Source organism: Opisthorchis viverrini (genome assembly GCF_000715545.1).
Source record: "Opisthorchis viverrini unplaced genomic scaffold opera_v5_57, whole genome shotgun sequence".
Classification (NCBI taxonomy): Eukaryota; Metazoa; Platyhelminthes; class Trematoda; order Opisthorchiida; family Opisthorchiidae; genus Opisthorchis; species Opisthorchis viverrini.
In genome coordinates this window covers 1,277,600-1,305,161 of record NW_008751714.1, presented here as the reverse complement: position 1 = coordinate 1,305,161, position 27,562 = coordinate 1,277,600, and the positions used below count along the sequence as shown (strand labels likewise).

General features: G+C 42.7%; 1 protein-coding gene across 1 annotated transcript in view; it reads right to left on the bottom strand.

Moving 5' to 3' along the window:
• Positions 1 to 27,562, bottom strand: part of T265_03853 (hypothetical protein) — a gene marked incomplete at both ends in the record, with an annotated part of 53,619 nt that overhangs the window by 22,045 nt on the left and 4,012 nt on the right. The window contains 12 exons of the mRNA XM_009168434.1: positions 1,880 to 2,347; positions 6,973 to 7,074; positions 7,227 to 7,518; positions 8,431 to 8,642; positions 8,873 to 8,994; positions 10,237 to 10,676; positions 13,336 to 13,491; positions 15,820 to 16,034; positions 18,427 to 18,505; positions 22,326 to 22,448; positions 26,684 to 26,729; positions 26,772 to 26,824. Of these exons, the coding sequence (XP_009166698.1) occupies positions 1,880 to 2,347; positions 6,973 to 7,074; positions 7,227 to 7,518; positions 8,431 to 8,642; positions 8,873 to 8,994; positions 10,237 to 10,676; positions 13,336 to 13,491; positions 15,820 to 16,034; positions 18,427 to 18,505; positions 22,326 to 22,448; positions 26,684 to 26,729; positions 26,772 to 26,824 (2,308 nt within the window). The remainder of the gene's footprint in view (positions 1 to 1,879; positions 2,348 to 6,972; positions 7,075 to 7,226; positions 7,519 to 8,430; positions 8,643 to 8,872; positions 8,995 to 10,236; positions 10,677 to 13,335; positions 13,492 to 15,819; positions 16,035 to 18,426; positions 18,506 to 22,325; positions 22,449 to 26,683; positions 26,730 to 26,771; positions 26,825 to 27,562) is intronic.

Below are 27,562 nucleotides of genomic sequence, written 5' to 3'. Positions count from 1 at the left end.
GAAAACGTGAAAGTGTAAGAAGGGAGGCGTCAGCAGTAGCATGTTTTCGCTTACCCGCCCTGCTGTATGCAGCAAGTAAGGCGACCCGGCTGATGGCACCACGCGACGGCCGATGTGGCATGAGAATATTGTTAGTTGTGTAGGTCATGGTTGTACGAGGGCTGGGATACTGCCAGGACGCCCACACCTAGACAGGAGGACGATTAGGGTCCTCAACCAAAGCCTTTGGCTCAAAGGCCTAACCGCAAGGCAGCGGTGTTTGGCGGGGAAATGCAAATGCATTACCTTTTCTACGAAACAAGTCGCCATACATGTTCCAACCCCCAACCTGGAGGACCAGGAGACTGTGTTCGTCTGACCTCTAACCATTGACCAACCTGGTATGAGAGACCCTGTGAGTGTCGCGCGGACACCCCCCAGTATAGCTCAATGGGTCGCCGAGGTACACAAACCGCCACACCACGGTAAGGTCCAGTCTCTTCGTGTCGGGCGGCACCGGAAGTGTTACAGCTGAACGGTTATGTTGTCATGTTAGGTGCAGGCACCTTGGAATGCTCGTAAAAAGCCGGTACCAGGTCCCCTGCTTCATGAAATAATCTGTCGTCCTTTTACTCTACTGCTTTGAATTTAATGAGATAAATTTTTTGGTTGCACGACAGTGGAGCATCAGTAGGAATGGTGGTGTTGCTGTCTCTGACGTTGATGATGTCCTCGAAAGATTATCTCAAATGTCGAGAAAGAATTGCCGCTAAGCGATCGGCAGAACAGAGACATGGTCTAGTGCGCCGTCTGCTCGTGATTGCACCCAACATGAGCGCGCAGATGACACTACTAACGTGCTAATCAGTCAGCGACCGATAAAAAATTCCCGCGATGTTAGTATGATTCTAGTGAAGCAAAGGATTCACAGGGTACAAGATCTGCATCAGTGGATTTCAGGACAGCAGTAACCTTTCACGGAAGGTGTCGATGGATTATGATGATTCGGACATGGTCTTTGAAGGACTCCTCTATGGTTAGAAATTTCTGCGCAACGTTTTGGGTGGCAAGAACAGATTCTGAGTGAAACAAAAATTCTCCTTAAATTATCAACTGAACTTTATGGAGTCTAGGTTCAACTCCCACCGTCATAAAAAGAACCCAGATTTACAGCTTTTCACTTCCATTAGGATCTCGAAAAAAAATCGGATTTTGGAATATTATAAAAGTGATCGAATTCTGGAGAAAACGATAGCCTCTCACAGCGACAAGTGCGCTCATCTAAACTACCCTATTAAAAAGGGAGCCACCACTTGGGAGTTCGTTAGGTAGATGTTCAGACCCACGTAGAAACGTGCAGCTACCTTTCGTATGTATCACAAAGGTAGGCGATTTGTTTTCTAACCATCCTCCCTTTTCTTCGTGTACCGAACGGATGGAGTAGGCTCGTGCTTTGAGTGCCTTCCTAACCACGGTAATATGGCCGAGGTAAGCGAAAATGCTGGGTTTTCGTTAAGTCTCTCAACTGTCGTCACAGAAAAATAATGCGTTTGTGATGGAATTTTCTGACTGACATATGCCCCAACATATCGGTTATACAAGTGAGCTATAAAAAGCAACGCTATGGTTTGAAAACTAATTGAACAGGTTCCAGGGCAAAAATGCGGCATGTCAAGAAAAAACTACGGGCTAACATGAATAAAACTGGACAACCTCTGATCAAACTTCTTCGAGAGAACGTTGCGACAAAAAGGAATTTTCTATCAGATAGAACGCCTAAAGCTAACGGATGGCTTGCTCCGGAACAGATTCGCTCAAATGTCTGAGGTAATCATCTCCATAACATATCTAATTATGCCTGTATTAAAAGACCTTGTAGTTTCGACACCGAATGATTTACTTTTAGCTTTTGCTTTTTTCTGATTTGCCGGATGCGAAATGGTAGATTTCACTCTGCAAGCCCCCTCAAAACGCTTCTGTTCTCGGCTCAGTCGCTCAGCCCGAGAAGAGGTGAAGAAACGGCGCTTCTTCAAGGAGGAGACGGGATGCACGAATGGGGAATCACGAACGGCCGAACGCTTAGGGGTTTTTGAGTCACAAATTCTTGCAGGTGAATCTGTGGTCGGTGGACGTGATACTGGCGTCGACTCTGTAGACTCCACGTATGCTGGGTTGGGTTCTTCCAAGCCTGTGTTACCTGAAGGTCTTCTGAAAGTCGAGCGTAAAATACGTTTCTGGCTGGCAGAGGTAGGTGTAAGTGGAGAATAGTGCAGTGGACAATAGTCCGGGTCTGACTTATCTGAAGGCGAAGCAGGGGGTTGGAGGTCTTTCGACAGTTCCTTGTCATCTGAAGTCTCCTCAGCTAAGGCTAAGAACGGGTAGAAAAGGTGGTGTGGTCTATATATTGTAAGTTCAAGTTGTCTAACACTAAATTCAGGCTTCCATGATAAAACAGATGATGGCAAATTGACAGCGATCTATACAGAATAGGAGGGGTCAGATGACCAACAAATCAAAATACGAAAACTTTTCTGCATTTCATAGGGGAAGAAGATTATTACGAATGTAAGTTAAGCCAAGCAACTACAAAATTTAATATCAAGCGGTCCGCATTGCGATAAAAGCCTAGTAGTACCAATAGGGTTGATTTACTTCTTAGGGTGAGAACCACTTGCAAGAAAGACACTCAAAATTGATTGATGTTCCATCCAATCTTAATGTTTCCCTTGAGAAAGGCTATTGACAAGGACATTTTACTTGAGCGCCGAGGTGTCACAGAAAAGTATAATGTAAGAGACAAATCTGATGATCCTGCTTTCGCACTTCGATATCTGATCCGGTGGTCCTTGTTTTTAAAGATTACACTTAAAAATTAATTTTCGAAATACCCTGGTCTTAGGATTTATTGAAACAACGTAGTGAGAATCAATAGATTACATGAATTTCTCTTTTTGACTTTTGATTATGTACTCTCACAGTACGCCTCAATACGTTTGAAAAAAGACCGGATGCAGTTTTTTCGTGACAGTTCACGTGGTTGCGGTGGCAGCTGAGAATTTGAACTGTATAAGCCACCTTTGTATAGGCATCTATTTCAGTTGTCCATTTTACAATCTCGTGATGAGGATGTCTAACAGTGCCCGTTCTGTAGTGGTTTCTTTTTCTATTATGAACTGGGTATAATCAGAAACGTTGTTTACTGGTTGAATATAGACCATCAATCCATATTTTGAAGTTTGTCTTGAAGTACAATCCATCCCAGCTTCTACAGGGCGATTGCTGTAATGAAGCCAGAAGTTGGAAATCCCTTAAGTGCTTCTCGCAGTTGTTCATAGTATTCTCAATGGAATTCAGAATATATGGCCAGGCACAAGCCCAGTAATTCTCAGAGGACTTCTTTTTCTAGGGATTCACTTGGCACTCCGTCTGGCAGGCAGTTCGGCGACAGTTGTCTTAAAGAGGTCCAGGTCTACCGATATGGACAGTGGGTCTACTGCTATCATTTCCCAATACTCTTCTCTAGTGATTTTTTGAAGCTCTTGGAATATCCCCAGGTTGTTATTGATTCTTTTCGCAAGTTCCTTGATTTCATCATCCTCGGTACGACAGAGTAGTGCTTCCTCTTTATTGATGTAGTCCTACTTGTTTACAATAACCATAAGGCATCCCTTGTTAGTTGATGATTGTCCCGTCTTTCTTTAGCTTGTTCATTGCATCTTTGCTTGACAAACGGTGAGTGCTTTGTTGCGTGTGATGACTGGAACTATGGTTTGGCGGAATGCTTCTGAGCGTCCTCGCCAAGTTGAACATGCCTATTGCTGCTTCTAGAATAGCTAGGTGTTCCAGGTTAGTGGTATCTTTGAAGTTGAGATTGAGTCTTTTTATCAGAACGCTCTGTTCTGCACTCGCGAGCTGCCTGCTGGAGAGGTTCTTTATTCAAGCATAGCGGTTATTTTCCTTTTCCTCTTTGTCAACCAGTCTTGAGAGTTTATTTTCACGATAGATCTTCCCAAGTTTAGAGGTGGATCTGACTTTTCGTTCTAGTGCAGTGCTGAGCTGCTTTAGAAGTTGGGGACCCAATAATAGTATAACGGTGGATACTACCCCATAGATCTGGGAGACAAGTTTCGTTCCAGCTCAGGTGGTTGTTGGCCCATTTTATGGGCTTGGCGAGTTGATTGCAAAAACATTTCGTCATTAATTGTGAGGGCATCATCAGTGCGCGATCAAGTGAGAAGGAATATTGAGCGGCCACTTCACTACCAATGACGCGCTTGTATGTACTCGTCAACATACGCGACAGAGCAGGTGATTTGAGCTAGTCGCACACTGGTCGTCTGCTAACCTGTCGCCCATCCGCACTGCAATGATGCGGATTTTGGCCAGAAGGTTCTTGCATGACGCAGGGGTCAGAATATGAAGCCCAGAATTGTCAGACAGAAGTTCATATTATTTACTGTGTGGACTTATTGTTCGCAGCTTAGAAACACTAAGTATAAGACTGACTCCCAGGATTCAAGTTTGCTTGCCTAACGAAATACAACTGTTAACGAAGTACACTAATTTGCAAACTATTTGCTGAAGCGCCCGTTCAGCTGGATTCTAGGTGAGCCCCCAGCAAAACCAAATCGGTTTGCAAATGGGTGTATTTCGCTAATTTCGTGCAATTTGGGTTCAAGCAGGACATGAGGTTGACAGAAACTCGGGGACTGCACCTACCTGATAAGCCCCAGGATGGGCGAAACCGGGCGTGGGCGGTCAAGGAATTTTCAGCAACCTCTGGAAATGAAGCTTTGTTGCGGCCGATGTGGCCATGAAAACAAATTAGGCGAATTTAGTTCACTGTACAACTGGTGATTTTGTCCGTTGTGTGGAATCTGACATCACAGTAGTACCTACATATAGGGAACGGAACCTTCCTTGGACTGCAACAGGTCTGCTGGATACATGGATTCAACCATTTCATGGACCAACGAAGTGCATGGTCTGGAATCACGATATCCAAAGGTGCGGGCCATCTTCATCAAATCCGTTTTGAGACAAATACGAGGCGGTAATACACAAATACAAGAATGAGTCCAATGTGTTGTCACACACTTATGGGGTGATTCTGAACCCCAAGCTTCTCGCAGTCATTGATAAGGATGCAATCATGCACTTTGGGATGCGAAGTTGTACCGGTGGATTAAAAATGCCCCAACTGTGAGCGATACTTGAAATGCGAAGTCTAGTGTGAACAACAGGATATTTGAAGGTGGACTCAGATCAGCAACCTCTAACTGTATCAGCATGGGCAAATTTTTTGTGGAAGGTGAAAAAACAGTCCGAATGACTGTATGGCCATTCAATTGTAGTTTAGACTGATCATTCTAGTGTTGAAGAAGGGAAAGACATTGGTAGCTAAATAGATCATACTGAGTCACGACAATCTTACTACAGCGTTAGCAGTTCGTTGTATGCCTTTCTAATCAACGTTGCTAAGAAGGAATTCTAACTATAGAATGGACGACCATGAAGATGTTTTAAGAAACAAAGAGAGCAAGTAGGGCGATTAGTGCTTTTTAGCAATAGCATTCGAGCATGAGATAGTGCATCAGCGCTGTGAACCAAATAAAACAATTTGACAGTGTCACCTTAGGTGACATTAAGTGGTTGATCAGCTCCTTGAGCACAACCTGTGGATTATGCATAGGGTGCTAACGTAGGGTCCTAATACTCATCAGTTATTCCAATGGAATATTTTGCGTTCATAAATGCACCATCATGAAAAGCTAAGAAGTATGGTACCTAAATTAGAACGTCGCACAGTTAGTTCTTAGCTCTAGGGCTACCGGTTGAACAGTACCCAGAATGATTAGGTTCAAATTCAGTGGTACGGAAAATAAGGTATGTCATTTTTAACACTGCGACAGAACCAAAGAGTGGTCTAAAAAGAAAACATTTTGCGTGGTAGAAGACTGAACAAAAACAACGGCAACGGAGCTGGAAATGACGGAAGACGAATGCAAGACGTACAGAAGATCGGTGCGGCAAAAATAGGCTTAACAGCATTGATCGGGCGCTTTACCGGTTAGGTCTGACTGCTCAACTAATTTGCAGTTATTGATATTTCAGTCAAGCCGTAAAGAATAACAATTTTTTCACATGTATAAACCTAGGTCCCCACTAGATATGTTTGAAGTCCTACTCCTGTCCTAGTGTAATTACTCTGGTCATTCCATACCACACACAGCTACTGGCTTCAATTTTCATCCATGGCAGAGCTCATTAGACATGCATACACATGGCTGTAAACGCCAAGGATATAAGTAGGCATCAGTACAAGCTAAATTCATCTGAATTATCACACATAGATAGGTACATATATTAAACCCTGAGCGGTGTATATAGTGGACGTAACAGCTGAGAAAAGATCCATTGGTCATCCTCGTTGTGTCACTAGATTGATCTGCCTAGGCTACCTAATCAGAATACCATACAGATGCCTAACGGACAGCTTCGACTCACTGCTCGTGAGTAGTAGAGTTCGTCCCCACTCCCTTGTCTCTTCAGATGTGACGGCTCAGATTGACCATTCGAAGCACTGGGTCAACCATACACATCGCTTCAGCGTGTTCATACGCAGTAATTTGGGAACACTAGCCTGTAATAGTACAGTATCTCCAACACATCGCCCATATGTCAATGTGAATTATGGCCAGGGATATGCGTGGTGGCTTTAATAAGAGAAAAACGCGAGCCCAGTGTTTCCTTCGGAAGTGCAGAATAATTACAAAGGTGGTAACAGGGTAAAGGAAGGATTGTCCAAACGAATTCGAAGAATACCACACTTACTGACACCTACTGTTCACCGTGTCGACCTGAAATTCCAACTACATTGGTTCACTCCAGTGAAGAAGTGTTCATAAACGGTAGTAAGTAGGATTGTACTATGGACCCTATGTTGACAATCAGCGCAGGTGTATCAAAAGGGGGCATAGGTAAAACACTCACATTGGACAAGTTTAGGGACACGAAGCCGTGAAGTTGTATGCAGGTGTGATGTTGGACGACGCGGTAACCGTACTTCGGTGTTCAGAGCTGGCAGTGAAATCACTGTGAGGGTACAAAATACCAAAGTGAAGTATTAAGAGATGAAACGGAGATTAAAATGGATGAGATAAAACGAAGCAAACTGTCGTTTATTGTAAGCCTGGGCGGAACAACGGTAGCCCAACTATGTGATGTCAACTCTGAAAAGCAGTCACCTGTCGTTTCGGCTGGTGTCAGTGGACAACGGATATCCGATGGAGATGAGTCTACCAAATATGAATGTGAAATATTGCACAGTTTCCGACTCGGTTTGGTGCCGATGGTGGTGGCTGACGATGAGATACCAAGAGTTTTCAGGAACACTGGTGTACCATCCGATGAAGCTGATAGCTGGGACGAAATGCCTTGCATGGGAGAAGCAATCACCGATGACCTCGGTGGATGATCGTTCGCCATGGTAAATGAAGTCGATAGTTCGGTGGGTAGCTGTTGCACACTCTTTATTACCTGGCAGAAAGTTAGGAGAACATTGGAAAAGAAGGGACAAGCTTTGTTGCCTACCGGACAGAATAAATTAACACTTACACTACAACAAATGCTAATGGAGATAGTAGAGATGGCCAAGCACCTTAGATTGAGTATAAGACGTGAAGGTGGTTGGTGCGTGGACAATGGTTTTAGGTAAGTCGAGTTGGTACTTGGCATTGGCTAATCATCAGCCAAGAGGATAAACAAACAGAACTTTAGACGTAATACACTATTCATAGGGTTGCCGAAAATTCCTCGACAGTCCACAACTGGTTTCGTACTTCTCGGGGCTCATCAATTAGGCTCGAGTTTCCGTTGACCTTATGTTCCACTTAATCTAGGTTCATACATGTCTGGCTAATCAAGCTCAAGTGGAATACTCGAATTACAGTGGAACAAGGTATTCAACCATAGTGTCAGGAACCACTGCTATAACATTGTACGACCTTCCAACTTGGTCCAGCGGGCAATGTCGCCCCAGTTCCGTCGCACTGGCTGTCATCAGTTAAGACCAACGTGGAAGTATTATGACGTCAGACATGGAAACAGAAAGTGGATAACGTTATCTTCGGATGTAGCTGAAGGCTGCGCTGCAGGGACATCAGTTATCTTGGATATTCCCAAATGTTCCTTAAAAAAAGCAGAGACAGTCCTCCATATGTTAAGTACTGAAAGCGTCTAAATCGACTGACAGGTTGATTCGGTAACGCTAACCGACAGAACGAAATAGAGCACATGCGGATGAATAACACAGCTAACGCGCTGAAGCCAAACTTCATAACCACTCTGTGAACAACTTTGCGCTTCGGAACACACAAATCTAGATGATTGACTCACTGCCCAGTTAAAAAAAGTCGCTAGGCCTTGTCATCTAGGCGCACAAACACTTACTTCCGAGGTCGACGGAGAAATTCGAACGACATTCGGTGGTGCTAAGACACATCGGTCCAAGCTCACGATTAGCTCCCGAAGCTGTATATGTGATGGGACAAGTGTGGAGCTGGGTCTTACTACCGTGGGTTCGGAATCAATGCTTTTGGTTGCGGAAACGTCGGAAGGCATGATGGAAGGTACCACAGGGGTGTGAATTTGATAAGCAGGTTCTATAAGTGTAAAAAGACGATGTTCATCAATCAGAACCGAAGTTACCAAATGAGAGGGCAGGTTGACTCTTTTGTGATTACTAAACAAAAACTAACTCATTTGGCTACCCCCCAGTTAATCGGCTTTGCACTATTATCCTCAACGTTTCCTCACACAATCAACAGAAATCGTAATTATCTTCAAAAACAGGTCAAAAACAGGGAAACAATTATGACAGCCACAAGCATACTTGGGACACTCTCTTCAACATCATACTGCCGTGCATCCTTTGAACGTATTCCTGTAAACTCAAAACCAGTAATGGCTGGTTCCGCTGCTCTCAATGCGACAACCGGGGATGTGTGAAGGGCACTGAAAAAGAGACAAAAATGGTAACAATGGCAATGACGGAAATACCAACTTGCTGAGTAAAATGAACTGTCAGCAGAAAACGGTAGTAGAACAAACTATCAACCATAGGGTTATATGCATGTTCAGGAAAAACGTTTGTTTCATTTACCCCAGTTACACTGCAATTAATCATAATATTACCCTTATGATCGCATAAACGCTGGACTCCGCAAAAACAGTCGACTTTGCAACACCCGCTCTCCTGTTCCCCATACAATACACGCATCGGTTTTTGTCGATCAGAGTGATAGCTACAGCTCAACTTTCCTGCTTCTATCAGTAGTCCAGTAAAGGGGTGAAATCAGTAAACTAACGAATGTATCAGTGGCACACAGCCATGACCACATCGTGAAACCAATACAGTAGAGGCAGACATACGACATTACATGATGAAATGCACATGCTAAGTGTTAATGCATCCATCCAGCTGTCCAGTGTACTCAACAAACTACCAAGGAATACCATCGTCTTACCTCAACCAACGGTTGGCAGCATGTAAACTTCTTCAAACGCTTGGATGATTGGGGATAAAAAAAACCGTGATCGATCATTCCTCGAAATGTCATCGGGCTGTAAGTGCTAACTACTTACGTCCATCAGATAAGCTTTAAGACCTTCCTTGCTGCTATGCGAACATACAAGACAAGAAAAAACCGTTGTGACACTCAGTGCATAGCTGCTATGCCCGAAAGCGGCAGTAAACACCAAGTGACGTTCGTTACCGTTGTGAAGATTAGAACAAAAGAAGATAGTCAATTGAGAAGCTTATCAAAACCCGGACGATGACAAGGATGCTCCAACTGACTGAGTGCACGACCAAAACCAGTTCAGACTGGTCTGGAGAAAAACGATTTCATAGGAGGCTTTAAAAGCCTGGATCCTAGAATCTTGACAGTAGGTTGCGTGGAAACAGTGTGGTTTGTTTTTAGACGTAAACAGCAACAAAAATTTCAACCAGGCACTGTGAAAACAATCGGTTTATTGAGTATTCTTAGCTATTGACCAGTGGTTTCTTCGTCTTTTTTTCATTGCCAGACACCCATTTGCCATTTCGTGCGGCAAAGGTCTAATAATGAGGTGGAGAAAAGGTTAGCTAATAAACTTAGTGACGCTGAATTTGCGGTTCTGGCCAAGCTTCCTCAAAAATATAGGACTGCTTAATGATGGGATTGAACTGTAGTTCCAGAAGCTAAAAAGACTTACGCCTCTCGCTTCTTTTCTGGTGAAGACTCCGTTGGAGAAGTGAATTCGATCACATTAATGGGTTGCTGAATATTCTTCTGTCTTTCTCCGATGATTTCGATTCCATTATTATCATCAACTGAGATGGTATGCTCCTCTCTGTTTGAGGACGATGAGTGTATAGAATAGGATTTGTGTGAGAACCTTAGATCGGAGAAATCTTGCGCTTTGGATGGGACAGGAATATCCAGTGTGATCACTTGATGATCAGGAATTTTCGCGCTTCTTAACCCACATCCACATGATCCTGTTGGATTCCCAGAAGTCTCAGAACTTGGAGTACTCGATGAAACAGAGTGTGCCGAAGACGATGAGGCATTCACGTAGCAAACAACTGGAGAGCAGGCAATTACTCCCTTCACAAGGTTCGGCCCCCGGATGTTTAGATTTGATAGGGAGCTCTAAATTATCAAGTTATTTCGCCGAGATGGAAAGAACGAAAGGAAAATAAATAATCAAATTTTATGAGTCTTACCTTCAGGGCACTCCTTCAATATTCGGTTTCAGTGCCAAAATTCTACGGGAAAACGTATTTAAACACAAACTTGCTGCTTGCATACAATGGTTCCGACATTTTTTTAGATGCCAAGTGTGGATCACTGCAGTGTGGAAACTGATAATACGAAGCCAACAAAGCGGTCACTCAGGCCACTCACAGTGGCAGTTGTATCAAAGATTATATTATCGGAGACTACAAACTTAGGATTGACGTCTTCCACGTTTGCATGTAGTAATTCACTAGAGGTGTACGTTAATTCAATATGCGAGCTGGAAAAGAATTTATCAGCTGTAACACCTTCTGATGCCTAGCTGCCATGCTACCCGAAGGCAGCACGAGGGCTGGGATACTGCAAGGTTACCGAAGCCTAGACGGAGGAAGTCGAGAGGCGGAAATCGAATTCGAACCACAGCACTTCCGGTCGGTAAATGTGTGCTCTAACCACTTGAACCACTCGCCATCGGAGCTGAACGCTCGGATTGCCAGAGATACGTGACGAATGCAGGACGGCAGTGAAGCACCAATGTTCTCATCTGGTGTTGCTGTCAGTGATGATGACGATGATGATACGAGTGAACGGACCCCAGACTTCCGCAGCGAAACGCAACGCCAGTCGGACACAACTGTGACACGTTATGAACCAGTTTGAATGCACTGAAATCTCATCCCCGGTAGATAGGTCCTCCTTCTTCTCCATCCGCTGACGCGGTACCTCGAATATCGCACCCGGTGAAAAATGAGACAGCTTAGTGCAGCACATTCAGTTGAACGAGAGATTTGGTTGGATTTAGTTGGATCTACTTGCAGCACCAAATTGGTATGCACATGAGAGTATTTGGAGAATTCTGCTAGATTTGAACCTATAGAGAACATACGGCTGACGGAAATTCGGAGACAGCACCTACCCGACGAAGAAATAAAAAACTGGCCGTGTGCTTTCGAAGAGAATCCAACAACCTTATGAGTAGTATGTGACGTCTAGGACTAAGGAGTCCTTCGCAGGAAATAATTAAACAGACTACTTTCAAGAGGTATTGCCTTCACCAGTACCGTGAGACGAGACATCAATCCATCCAAGCAAAATTTATTGACAGTGTGTTTCACAAAATATGAACTCTGTTATCTGGAATCACAGGTTGATCATTTCGCAAACAGATTTGCCGAAAATGAGACTAGGCTCTAGTTACTAATAAACAAGCATACCTTATTATTTACCAAAGGAAAACAGTTTCTGACACGAAGATCAACCGAATTCAAAGAGGTAATTAAACACATAACTAGACAAATTCATCTGTTTGAAAAAGTGGTCCTTCGCCAGGAACATTTGAGTAGAGAGGAAAACTGATGAAAAACCGATAGCCGGAACACCTGGTGTGACCAAAATTGACGTGTAAAATAGATCTCAACCATGAATTCAAGTCAGAGGGCTACTTTATGGGAGAATTAGTCCCCATTCTCGTGATAGTCGAAAAAGTGATTGCAGAATATATTCAAAGCACGGAAAACCGGGTCCTCATCAACATTTACTTCAGTGCGTGAAAGTTGGTGAGAAGGGCGCGCCTGATGTGCAGAAACTGAAACTGATCCGCCCTACGGTAGACTTCATTCGGTCCGATGCGCCTCGATACCACCGAATCCGGGCTATTCTTGAGGAACTTGGTCCAAATTTTGGTGAAATGCCTTACCACATTGGTTTTGTGACCTAGACGACCTTACGAACTAAACCTGAAACCAATACGCGTCCAGTTGTAAAACGCAAACCACAGTTTTGTCATATCCTATATGGCTTATACAGCTAGCAGTTTTGGACCTGAATCTTCGGGGGAAAGCGATTTGGCTTTCGATTTGTGTAGAAGTGTAGAAAGTTCAGTGGGGGAATCAGCATTTTTTAGACACAACTAAACGCTAAAAGACCTGTTCATTTTCAACACTACCGGGAATCCCACGTTAACCGCGAGAGACCACATCCAGATTTGAACCCAAACACCAAAATGATGGACAAATCAGAAAGTTTCAAAAGCACTTTCCGGACTCCCACGACTGCCTGAAAGCCATGCTAAATGTAATAGGAATATTGCAAGTGAGCTACAGTTAGGACATATCGGTTTATGACAAAATATCATTTTAATGCATAAGCACAGGGAGCGAAGTTTATTGATGTCGCCGGTTGTACGGCAGTTAAGTATCGGTGTTGAACGCTGATGTCACGATGTCGATGATGATGATGATTACGAAAGAACCTTAAGAGACATTTGTGTATGCCTGAACATGTGCAACGTACACGCAATTTGAAGGGAAAATTCGTTTTGCCAACATGACTTGGTTCTCCATCGGTTTCGCAAACCCATAGCAAAGCAGTGGACTGGCCCGTATGTAGATGCTTGAAAATGTTTTTTTTTAATATGACATCGTCAGATGGGAATGAAAATTGATATTTCTAGACTAATTTCTCCCAGTGAGCGAAAAATAACCATGTCCCCTTCGAGCGTATTACGCATTGGGAAGTGACCTCTCATTGTGAGTTGGCAATCACTCAACATCACTGAAAGGAGCCAACTTACCCCGGATTCGTTCAAGTGCGAAGGAGTTGAAAAGCACTCATCAAGACCCCATGGACACACGGCAATAGGCGAAACCGCCATAGCACTAAAATGCTCATGGGTGTCCGTAGGAGGTAATGGTTCTTGGGTACCAGTTGAAGATTGATAAAGGGAACACTGAAAATACATGAGAAGTAGACATAAGTATGATAAAAGATACTGGTGGAATAATCTCATTCACGAAGTTGGTGCGCACAAAACTCGACTGAATCTCCTCTTGATGACATTCTTCAAGTGAACTGCACAACGGCCACATTGTGTTGCTGTTGGTGCGATATTCGGGATATCGAGGTGTATTTTCTTGACGGAACACACTAGTGATGTTTTCATAAAGGAAACTACTCACAAGGTTGTTGAAAAGCTCTTGATAGCCAACTACCGGTTTCGCTTTTCTTATACCTCACCAGGTGAGCACAGGCTCTATGTTCCCATCACCCTTACGTTCCACTTCCATCCAACAGAGACGCAATTCACGAAATGCGCTCATTTACCCGCTTAATTGGCTTTAACGGGAGACTCAGTTCAACCAACCCGCATCTCACGTTTATGGTATGCTATAAATGAATGTACTGCACTAGTAGGTATCCCGCTAAAACCAACTAAGCAAGTAGCGGAATACACTCATTTATAAATTAAGTTTAAGTTAATCTATGAGAGTAGTTGATGAAGGTTTAGATTAGGTTAGAAATCACGTAGAACTAGTGTCCGTAAGCAGATGAATTAGGAAACTGACAAACCACTGGAATGAGATAGAACCAGCCAACCCGAGGAGCCCCAAAAGGGCGAAACCGGTCATGGGCTGTCAAACAGTTTTCAAAAACCTTATAAGCAGCGCTTCCGTATAACGTCAGATTAGTTTGCAAATGATAGTATTTCATGAATATCTATCTATCTAATCTAAATTAACGTAATCTATCTATCTACCTACCTATCTACCTACCTACCTACCTACCTACCTACATATCCATCTATCTATCTATCTATCTATCTATCAATCTATCTATCTATCTATATCTATCTATCTATCTATCTATCTATCTATCTATCTATCTATCTATCTATCTATCTATCTATCTATCTATCTATCTATCTATCTATCTATCTATCTATCTATCTATCTATCTATCTATCTATCTATCTATCTATCTATCTATCTATCTATCTATCTATCTATCTATCTATCTATCTATCTATCTATCTATCTATCTATCTATCTATCTATCTATCTATCTATCTATCTATCTATCTATCTATCTATCTATCTATCTATCTATCTATCTATCTATCTATCTATCTATCTATCTATCTATCTAATTGAGGGGAGCTCGAAGACTGCAACCTTCCTATGAGACTCATAAATGGCGAAAGGGATCGTCTACTATCCAAGAGCTTTCAGCAAACCAACTAGCAGTGTGTTCAGACAACAAATCAAGCTATTTTAACGCTAGGCTCATGGTCCATCCATCCCATCGGGTGCTGAAACTCATCCATTTAAGAACGTATAGCTGGAGGGTGTTCTATCTATTGATTGAATGGCTGAAGGGATCATGACGTTCTCCAACCCATAACTTACTCATGTTCTCGCTAATGCGGCAAGAGTCATAGCATAGTGAGGGGTGCCGAACAATTGGGGGGCTAGCAACTTGCTAAGATGTGAGTTTGTAGCAGATGTCATGAAACATAAGTTATCTTAACCAAAAGAGAGAAAACGGCTGTTTCATTTATCAGTAACTAGTGGAACACAAATACACCCGAGTACTCATATTCTTCCATTAGACCCTGGTACATCACAGACTGTGTGGCTTTCTTCTCTGAACATTTCCTACTTTATATTGTAAAGTTCCAGAAATTTATAGCATCATTTTACGTATTACAGAAGAGAAGGCTGGCCGAGACGAATTAAACAAATGTTTGCTAATTCCATGTTGTCTTTGAGCCAATCTATCGCATCAATCAGAAATTCTGGGGTATCTTCAAACTGAGTGCCAACAACTTCCACCGAAACATCTGATGTCTGTCGTTGGCGAAGTGTTTCAAATAGCGCAAACGGAAGCCTTCTGCAACCGAACTGTTGGAAACGATGTCATAAAGAGAACGGTGAGCAAAGCGCGAAACGTGCAATAGTAAATAACAATGACATCAAGAATAAGTAGGTGTAGTGAATTCGACACATAGTTTTGAAACCAGGATACAGTGGAAGCGTTCGTATTGCTTCCAAAGTTATCAACAGCTTTTAAAACGACATTACATCAGCGAACAATCATTAGAAAATTCGGGACTGCATTCCAAGATTCGTTAAAAGATTACCCATAAGCCATGGAACCGTGGAAGACAAACAGGCATCCTAAACACAGTTTTACTATCAACCGGGAATCTTACGGAAAGTTATTGAATCAGAGGAACGGTTTCTCAACGAGCAGCGAATCGAAGGATTCCAAAACTTACCAAGTTTTGGAGTTGCTTTAGGATGCAGATCAGAGCTCCACTTGGTTTCTCGTCAGACACCTCTTCAGGAAACCGAATGGATAGGAATTTGGGGTTCACGGAGCACGGGTTGATTTTAGCAGAGATCTTGTTGCCTTTGATGTCTGGCGTCCACTCGCATAGGTCGCAAATGGGTTCCAACATTGTGAATTTCAGCACAAGAAGATCCCTTTGAGCTGAAGAGAAAAAGGTGGAGAAAAAGGTGGAGTTAAAAAGGATAGTAGACAGAGAATAACTCTGAAAAGAAATATCTGCGGGAAAACACGGTCGATTTTTCCGCCCATCCAAGATCATTTGTTTAACGCTTGGATGCATAGGGGTGATCGACTGCATACAAACATTGCTATTGAAGGAATCGTGCAGAATGTCGTCGGTCCGCTCATGAAGCTAAAAAGTTAGGTTGCTCAGCTCAGTAAATAGAACGGCGGCCGCAGTCTGAATTCTATTATCATCACAATTCGCTCCTACTCTGAGGCTATCGGGTCGTAAAATGACTTGATACAAGTGCAGACAAGCACTAACTTTCTGTTCACGCTAGTACGCTGACAACCAACGTGTCGTAAGTATAACGTAGTATAGCGTAGAGTAGTGTAGTGTAGTATAGTATACAACCCCCCTTCAGACCGACAAAACATACCCCAGAAAGCCGGGACAGGCTTTGGGAAACGCAACCCCGAGCTACATGCTCTATGTTATTCACTCTTATGGTGTGACACCAACGAGGGTCCAATGCTACTAAAAATGGAACATCTGAAACAGTTTCGTCACGACCACATAATCAGCCAATGGACTGATTACGCCTACCACATATTAATCAGCAACGAGTGGGAAAGAAATTCAGTGTGAGATAGGCGTCACACATAGCATAGGAAGGTGTGAAGAATAACGAGATGTACAGCATGTGCGAAGCTCACCGTGAGGCCGTAATGAAGGGATTGGAGCCTCGTGATATATTCGTGGATAGCAGTTATCTCTTCTCATTAGGTAAGTGATGTTATTTCTTACAAGCGAGGAAAGCAGTCTGGATAGTAGGAATCGATGAATTACTTATTTTTGCATCAGTGCTAGCATAATCTCATGCATGTTCAGACAAACGAACCAAATGCTAGATTCAATCATGCGGTGTTTGGTGAAAATTCCAAGGAACCCTCGAAAACGCACCCCTTTATTGGATGGTTAGCGAAATAGGAAATATCTCAAATTTCTCAAGCTGTGGAACGTTTCATGAGAGGACTGGACCGCAGTTCCCTAGGAGTGCACACGAAAAGACATTCCAGGCGGGAACATTTGCGGAGGTTTCTCTACAAAAAGGGAAAAATTAATATTGAAGCACATCTGCTAAGTTTGTTAGCTGAACATTCTTACCGGAAACTTAAAGGGGTAAGACCCAGGTATACGTACGAAGTAAGATCCGAAACAATGTTTCATGAAATGCACTCATTTGCACACCAATTTTGTTTTAACGAGAGACTTAACTGAAGCCCAGATGAGTCTCTTGGCTATGGTATTCATCAGCTGAACAGGCTGCAAAAAGCCACCTCATGCTTCACCACGATATTCGAAATATCGAAGCATGTACTCTCTGAACCTAAACTGTATGCGATTAGCGAACTGCGCTCATTTGAACACTAATCTGGCTTCAGTAGGCATTTCCAGCAGCCTCATGAGCACGATATTCTGTAAGTGCAGTGTTTATTTTTCTAGTACCTCACCGAGCACCATTCTTGAAACAGTTCCAAAAAGGCCGTACTCAAACCGAGTGGTTCATCTGTCTTTTCAACCTACCTGAATTACGGCACTAAAGAACCAGGGTATCAGGAAATCGGGATAATATTATACCTGAGGCGCTGCTGAATCGTCATTCACAGACATTTACGTACAAATCCTTCTAATAGGAAAATCTCTATTCCGTTGACAGAGATCGTTCAGTTGCGTGCAATATAGTGTGCTGAAGTACCGGCAAACGGGGGCATCCCTGACTTGGATTCTAAGCCTATTACACAGAAGCAGGCGCACAACTGTTAAGATTGAATAAGATCCAAACTCGAGTCGGGTGAATCCTTGTCGGCATACACTATGCAAAATAAACCCCGTGGCCATAAGAGCGAGATTGTTGTAGTGTATGGTATAGATATAGATTTCATAATTAGTGCAAAAAGGTGCCTTTCGTCTGTTTTCATTGACTTGATTTACTGTACCGCTAGGCGCACTACCCCTCTGCTTCAAGTGTGTGAGGGCTACACATACCAAAGGACTAGGGCTTGAACCCCAGTGACACTGAAGATATGCGCTACTGACCACCGTGAGGGTAAAACTCGAGTCTTGGATACCAAACAAGAAAGCGTGATGAAACCTGGGAATTGGATGTCAAACACTGGAAACAGAACGGTAAAATTGACTGGACACCGCATGTGGTAGCTGTGGGACAGTTTTCAAACGAGTCAAAACACAGTGAAAGAAAAAAACGAAAAAACGAACAAATCGAAAATAAAAAAATAACTTTACAAAGACGAAGAACTCTAAAAGAAATAGCAATGCGAAAATGGAACTGGTCTGGGCGAAACTTACACTCTATATCAAGTACATCGATGAGTTCCGGGAAGATCACAAGAGTTTCCCACTCTCTCTGGGGCTCCACAGCGAGACCCTAACAAAGATGAGTGGTCCAGCCGTCATGGTTGAGATTACCAGTAGGCGAACAATGAAGCACAGAAAACACAGGTATCTATAAGCATGGATATTAGCTTGTGTCGCCGCAGCTTTCCTAGGCCATTGGCATGCGAGCTGCGCGATATTTGGTGTCAGCCTCACAATACACCAACCAGTTGAAAGTCTAGAGAATCTACTTAAGCTGCTTGTTGGTTTTTCTCACTGCTCATAAAATGATATTTTATTCTTCTCCCAGAAGATATGTAAAAAAGCAGAATGTAGCCGAACATAAGTCACAAAGCGGTAGGGGTAAAGAAATAAATCTGTTTTTGTTCACTTTAAAGGCCTGTCTTTTACACCAACAACCTGCATCACGGCTGTCAAGAGGGCACTCTCCCAAAGGTTGATGGTTGTCCGATGAATCTTGGTATGTCTAACCAAAAGACAAATCTATGGCGTTTCCTTATGAATATCTCTTTTTTATGTAAGGGGTGGTAGCCTCAATTTTTGCACGATGACAAAGTTGCAAAACTTAGTCGGTTTCAACCTAGTAAGCATATTTTCAGACGTTTCACCTTAGTAGTGTCCCATACCAATCCCACCTGCCTATTGGTTTAGCCCCTTGAGTAATGGAGTTGCGGTCAGGTGTGATAGCATTGCTTTCTTCCATCACTTCTCTTTTCCCATGGTTTTGAACTTACTGCGTAACGACTCAATACAAGCTGTTAATTGGAGACTCAACAAAACATACTGAAGACAGGTGAAAATAGTTTTGTGTGTGTGTGTGTGTGGGACAATTACCTCTAAAGGAAATTTTTAAATCAATTGGAAAAGGCTTGGAACCCATTGAGAGGCTACCTTTCGAAAGGCTCGGTGAGCAGATCAGTGAGTTTATTGCTAGACAAATTTTCGCTTTTGACACAAAAGCTCCGTCAGGCCAAGTGAGTACGTTACCAGAATGGCCGAATTTTAAGACAAACGAAGGACCAATCAGATGGATCTCTTCTGATTAGCACAGCATATCAAAACCGAATTTCAGGTCGAAATGTCCTGTCAGCTAGTGGCCAAGTGATACGTTACCAGAATGGCCGAATTTTAAGACAGACGAAGGACCAATCAGATGGATCTCTTCTGATTAGCACAGCATATCAAAACCGAATTTCAGGTCGAAATGTCCTGTCAGCTAGTGTAGGTATCTAAATCTGACGGTCCATTTTAACCAGGCTTGGGTATTTCATCTTCCGGTTCAAGACAACTAAATAAATGAGTCTTCTTGGGTGCCGCCAGCAAATTTTGTTAGTCTGCGCGGGTTTGTAAGTGTAACGACACATTGATTAGGGAGTGAGTGAGATTACGTGGAACTTCCGGTGGTGTAATTTATGCATTTCTGTTGATGACTCTCCTTCGCTAATAATCGCACATGACGTGTCAGCTCGACTGACTTTGTAAGATCCCTATTATAATGAATAGGGGGAGATTATCTACTTAAGACCGAATAACACATACTAGAAGGACCTTACCGGTTGAACGATAGTGGGAACATCATGTCTGGAGTAAATAAGAGTGAAGTTGAAGTTGGTAGGCAATTGGTACCTGTGATACACCATTAAGGACAAGGTGGGCGTTACCGATTGTATCCAAAAGGTTCAACCTAACCATGGATTTGAGGTCTACAGAAAATTCCCATGAGGCCGATGGTAGACGGAATAGTTTCCGCATCCCATGGTTAGGCGCACTCTTGGCAAGTATTCAAAAACCCCTCAAGCGGAAATCACTACCCGAGTTATGAATTTATACGAATTTACCAACAAAGTAGTAGGTTTACCCGTGGAACCTCGAAGTCAACTCCTTACATACAAATGTGCCGAAAATGGACTGTAGAAACAGGCAAGCAGTTTCTATCACCCGACAAACATCTATTTCAGAACAGACACAGCTCAAGGTAGACGGAATAAAAAAGCATGCTTGAATCTCACTTCATTTTTGACTCTGTAGTTTATGCTCGAAAACAAGGTAAGCAACGGTATCACCAGTATTCCCAGGTTTGCAAATATTTTTATGAAAGATTTCGTACAGAAAATTTCGGTCGGATTTCCGTACCCGCTCTAGATAATCCGACACTTTTGCCGGGTCGGATTTCGTACCCGCTCTAGATAATCCCGACACTTTGCCGCGATTAAACAAGAAAAATTTAGTGAATTTTACCACTACCTCAATGACATGAATGCCCACATCAAATTTAGCATATAGATAGTGTCCACTATGGACACACTACACTTATACTGTATGACACATAAGACTGGTGGGAATCTAAGAGCCAAAGTGTATCAGAAGCCAACTGACATGGGTGATTTTGAAGTAGTTCTTCGCCCATCCCAAGTCGGAATTCTCTACCATTGTCTCATCAACGTTTAGCCGAGTTGGGAATCTTGTATGAAGAACTAGATTAGACAGTAGCCCATAATGAAATAAAGAACGTGCTTCGGGGTAGAGGAGAACCAGCTAGTTTGATTAGCCGTCAGCTACGAAGGTTATTGGTACCTGTGGCCAAATCCAACTGAGAGTAGTTTAAGGTTGCCGTTATACCGTATAAACCAGGGGCATTCGAATCCATTTGAAGGATTCTAAACATGACTAACATAAGAGTGGTGTTGCAGAAGGAAGCACTCTGCACTGGTGCAAATGAAGGGTCTACTTCTATATTTTCCCTTCGATCTTGTGTTTGCATTTCTTCATTGGATCTAACGTTTCTCCGTCCTCTTCCGGAACCAACTCATGAAAGAGTATTGCCGTTTTCGGGCCCCTAATATATATATATATATAATATATATGATCTAAATACACAGGAATACTAAGTAGTGTTCACTTCGGACTTATGGGGAATGCAAAATGAAACTTGTCCAAATTTCTCTTTTAGGATATTGTTCTGAGATCCTCCGCTTCCTCCTTAATCAACAGCAAAGTCTACGTCACCTACTCCAAATACAAATCAATATTCACCGGTAAATAAACCTACAGAATTCCTGTGGTTTGTGTCAATTCCAGGAAGCTGGGTGCATTGTGGTAGTAATAGAAAGTGCGACCTTTTTAAGACTTTGCGGTCAACCCTGACCTATTGCGGACCAGTCCCGCGCAGCTGCTCCTAGTTTACGGCGCACACAGTTTGTTAGAACGGCTTTTTCTGTTCACTTCTAGACATCTTCGTGAATTTGTGTGCTGAAAATTTACCTCGAGTTGAATGACTTCATCCGTATTTGTGAAGGAGACAGCTTCCACCAAGTGAAACACCTACTAAGATATTCTCAGAGATGAACTGAAATGACCTGCGATCCGAAGATGTTTCGCAAATTATCCATATGCTACCAAAAACCTCCATCTGAGCTAGACGTTTACAAACTACACATAATAAAAGACCCCGCCAAATTCATCCCCAGATTTAAGGGATTACAGCAGAAACCAGGGTACTTTTTTGTTGTGGCATGGACTACAGAGGAAAATTAAGTGCTTCACGGCCGGCTATTTTGGAGGAACAGGTACACCCCATAATTGATATGTCTGGACAGAACATCCCGCTAACTATAAGATTCGGCCGCCAGTTATGTATTTTAAAGTAACAAAACATCAACTGGCAAAATTAGCAATTAGCATGTACGTTGATTCACCTAGATCTTGGAGAATGCTCATGTTCGGCATAGACAACACGAACAGTTTACTACCAAACATTGATACCATGAAAGTAACAGAGTTTTGAGCAAAGATGAGAGTGACAAAAAGAAGAAGGTAGCAGCTCAGAATGCAAATAAAAGGTAGGCGCTTACCGAGACTTGTGTCTCCCCATCAATAAATTGGCCCAGACAATAGGACGTTATTCGTTCCGATTCGAGGTTGAAATCCAACCAGAAGGTTGATAATGAATCCCCGGGCATGGAGGGACAATCAAGCTGTAGAATAAACGCCGTATAGAATATGGCTAGGATGGTTGCAAACGGCGATCTCAATATCAAGTGTATGATGGTTGGAATTTGTGCATAGTTGGTAAGAATAATGATATATTCATTCTCTTCAAACGAGACTATTTAGTATTGACCGAAAACAAGTGACGTCACAGTCTGAAGAAGTCGTAAGGATCGACTGTAAGATCATTACGATGTGTTCTGTGTACTAGATTGGTCAGCGTGCATTCTAATCATATGGACCGGTTGGGGATACATTTTCCAACGAACCGTAATTCTTACCAGGATACAATGAGGAAACTCAGTATAACGTCAATTTACACAGTATGACATCATTTCTAAATTATAGTCAAAGAAATAAAATTCCTATAAATATTATGAGCTACTGATAACTAGGGCATAGAGTGGGTGTTAAATAGATCGGTGAGCTGCTAGCCGTCCACTGATGAATTAACTGGATGATTATCCGAAATTCAGCAGAAGGGTCTGGAAAGTGAAGATGGTTGGTCAAGTTCATCTCGAGAAAGCAAGTCCCGAAAATACAATTGAGCGCTAGACGCATGATTAGTATGCAGTTAACGACAAAACTCTGGAAGCGAACCAAGTGATCAGCCAAGTTTGGGATACTACTGATTAACTAGGCGGGTCAGTTAACAATTATGCAATGACTGTCGGTCAGTTATTCAACATAGTTTTGCAGACTGCTATCGAATTAACTTAAATACTGGTCGAAGAATGAGCTACAAGATCGGTGTCAGCAGATCTAAGCATGTCGGAGTACTCAGTTATAATACAGATGATAAGAGTGGGCGGCTAGAAAATAATGAATGCTGATACCTTCTGGCTCAGTTAGGTAGCAGTCTTCCTAAAACAGCCGATAGCCATAAAAAAGCACGCTGGCTGCCGGTATAACAGAGCAACAATCAACTGCTTACGTCAAAACCCCGCGAACAAAAACGATGTGGAGTGATTCTGTTTTCACAGCTCATAATTGGGTTGTACACACAGAACACCTGTTCATGCCTTCCCTCACGTGTGAAACGCTATGCCCCGTCTACGTATGCTCCACTGATCCCCTTNGCTATGCCCCGTCTACGTATGCCCCACTGATCGCATTCCTGCGACTAATCATACATTCATACATTGAAACACTGTTATTGGAAGGAAGTGAAGTAACAAACTTTGCTTAATTTGGTATGAAGGGAGAGTTGCCAAAGGCAAATAGCAACGGAGCATCCTTCCAGGTTACCAAGATAAGTAAGTTGGATGTAGTCCTTTATACCCTCTCACTCACAGCAGCAGAATGCTTTAGTTGCAAATACCATGCGTCCAAGTACCCTCATTCGAGGGTAGAGTTGCAAGTGACACGTGCGAAAGTCGAACTAGAAAGGACAATACAGCCAACTTAAAATCGAAAGCAACCCACGCACTGTAATCTTTAAGGCCAGCGGTTTTAACAAGGAAACATTCCTAAATCTTACGGACGTTGTATTTCCCCTATGTTTAAGTGGTTCTTATGCGTAGGGTGGTATTTGAACTAGAGGCCATAGAATATCATTATGAATATTACTGTCTTCATTGCTTCATCATACTATCTAAGATCAAAGAATATCTATCACTTTTCCTTCCATTCAAAGTTGTCGGCGTTTGGTCAGTTGATCGAATTAAATGATACAGGAGTGAATTTTCCCTGTGGAAATAGCCTTCACCTCCTGAGCTCTCAGTGTCTACAAGATCTGTCTGCATTCCACTGAACTCGTAACAATCCGGTGTTTAAGGGGTTCGCGTGTACTTTTGTACTCATTGCCTGATGTTAAAAGCTTCCCCGCAACCTCCGTGATATTTTGGTCTTCATCCACCTAACAAAGAGAATAGTCGTAATATAGGTTCTCGTTGCTACCCTTCGACTTCTCAGGCGGTGTTGCACTTTGCAAAACGAACTTCAAGCCAGTCTCGCCCACTGCATCATTGCGGCACCCAAGTACTTCTCAGTATATCTTATCGAATATATGTGATCAAAGGGTGCTCGTCTGGAGAAGTTTATTCGGTGAGACACAATCCTTAGGTTGTGTTACAATAAAATCACCCTTTGTGGAGAAAACCATACTAAACGTTTACACTACAATGCATTTTCTATTTACATGAGACGGTACTAGACATAGTTATCTTACAGTGGTCAGTAGAAAAAGAAAGCTACTTAGAACGCCATTTTCGATGAAGCATTAGTAGCTGGGGTGTATGGTGTGCTATCGTTTCCGCATTCTTACAATGAGTCTACTGTTCTGTCATTTTCAGCTAATCAATGTCAAAAACCAGCAACATCGTGTTGACCCTGGGGCTCAAATGCCATAGAAACACAAAGTGTATTCAGTTCAGTTAGTGGGAAAAGATAAATGGACGAGGAAGGAGCTTCATGTCGCCATACAACAAGAAATTTATAATACCCTTTTAAACGTTCAGTCAGACAATCTGAAAACAGACTGAAAATATGCCACTGATGACGCTTATCCACCACGCGACGCCGCCAAGGCGTCGGGAGGGCCAAGAAGACTTTGTCCTGGAAGATTGGTCGCGGCAAGTACACCAAAAACCCTCTTAGTCCCTTTCCCAATCTTCCACCGAGTTACACATCGTCTAATTCACAGATTGTGTCATTATGAAAAGGGCACGAAAGGGCTTATTGATGCATCATTGTCCGGGTTTCTTTACTATCCTCAGATTTATCTTTTACATAATTAATATCCTCTGATCACGTAAGAATTATCCACGGCCATCCACATGCGTGGAATAAAGTAGTTCTGTATGGATCCGAGGACAAAATAATCCTAAATACACCAGTCAGAATCGATACACCTAAATAACGTTACCTCACCGAACAGGTGCAGATATCGTCTCAATATATCTATAGGCATTCACTAACTTCTTGACGCTAAGTCAACTCCTTGAAGCGGCACGCTTAGCTACATGGAACCGAATAGTGAATAAAGCTTCTCGTCACGCTAATTAACACGACTGTGACCTACTCCAGTTATCCGTGCCAGTTGCACGTCCAATGCTGACGAATAAACCTTGATCTTGACCTGGGTGATACGTCATGGGATGCAATTTAAAGAGATCGCGCAAATTTACAGTCTATAGTGATTGATCAGTATGAAAATCAACTTGTTGGCTTTCAGGTTTTAACATTTAGCAGTGATTGGAGTGCGAATGTACTTGCTGGAAGGATCGTGGTTCGAACGCGACCTCTCCTGACTAGGCTTGGGCAACTTGGTAGTATCCCAGCCCTTGTGCCTCCTTCTGTAGGCATGACAGCTAGGTAACGAAAGGGTGCTACAGCCGAACGATTTTTTATCTTTGTTGCTGAGCAGCCAGTCACTCCCGCTATCCTGTTTACGTTAAACGACTTGTTGGTAAGCTATAGAGGCTGTATGTAACTCCCAAGCTACAGTGAAGAATTTTCTAACGATACCGTTAGCCCACCGTTAGTTTTCTCACAGCGGTGCCTCCTGTCGTCCTTCTGATTTAAGTGATTTTCACGTTAGCTTTGACGGTTAGAAGAATAGCATGTATCATTACGTGATAATCCGACATCCAAGACTAGTACGGTTGAATCAAAAGCCACATAAACGAGTCGTTATCTGGCGAGTCCGCTCGCTAAGGTTTCGGCGCTGTCAGCAACACCTAGACGGACCACCGCTTGGTCCAAGCTTCACAGAAAATATTATAATCTACGGCAATACATATCTTCGCACGATAGCTTCAGTAGTCAGGCAAAGTCGGCACTGGCACTAATCCTCTTTGATGACCATCAGCGTAAAGCCCAGCTCAAAAATCATCACCATCCGATTCAGCGTTGGAGTTCTTGAATAAAGGTAACCTATCTTTGGGAGTAGTGAACCCTCATTCCAGTCGTCTACCTCAGGGGACCAGATGTTTTGCACACCAGCAGGATGATGAGTCGCGAGATCGGAACAAGGCAGCTTTTTAAGATGAGAGGACTTCGTCTGAAGGGAACACCGCGAATCCATCTTAAGACGCCCTCTTATTCAAAGTGACATCAAAATGATGGTTCCACGAGGAATTCCACTGCATTATAGACGCTGAAATGAAGAATTCGGGTACAATTAATATATGTATGTGTACAAAGCATACGCCACATTAATTCCACGCAGAGTCGTCGGATAAAAAACAATAAGTCTTAAAAATACTGTTGTAAGACTTACAACCAAATCACACAGTTTGAGCTCCGAGCAAGGTAGAGAGACCACTCTGAAATAAGCGTACCAATAGTAATGAAATCAACGCACTTACCCTGGGTTTTTTCCGTTAAGCATGTTTAATTCATTCAAAAAAGTACGAATACCCTGAAAATTAAACAAAATACCGTGTAAGCATCATTTAAAAATGTAACGGCAGGATAGATGTTTGATTTGTGACGCTTTAAAAATGGAAGGCAAGATAGATGTTTGATTTGTGACGCTTGATAACACGTTTGGTTGGCGCATAAATGGAGATTAGCCAACCCAAGGAATGTTTGATTTCACGTTCTACTTTTGAAAATATCACGATAAGATCTACTACGCAACCTGTACAGTGTGAAGTGCCGATAAAGTCATTCTGAGTTCAAAACGGTCAAAAAGGTACGTTTTTAAAGGAGCGTTATGGAGGCTAGATTCTTGAAAGATGAGAGTTCATCGCTCACAGATTAGTCAAATTAATGTACCATGTAAAAGAACAACAGCCTTATGGAATTAACGCAAGCTCCTACAGTCATACTGAAACTAGAAAGTTCATTTTGAAGTTGAAAATTTTACGATCATATGGCTGCAATGGGCACTGTAGAGATACAAATGGGGGAACCTCGTTTTTTTCAGGCGAACAGGTGGGTGGCATATTAAACCTGCCTATATATGAGGAGGATACGGCATATATTTCCACACGCTCAATCGGTGAACTAGAGAGAAACAGCAGGACTCAGCCATGTGGAAAAAATCACCGAAGAATGTACAATGCTTCTTTCAGCAGCTGGGCAATTGAATTAGGACTTCAACCAATATCATGTTCCAAGATGCACCATGCTCACGATGATCGTTCACATACCA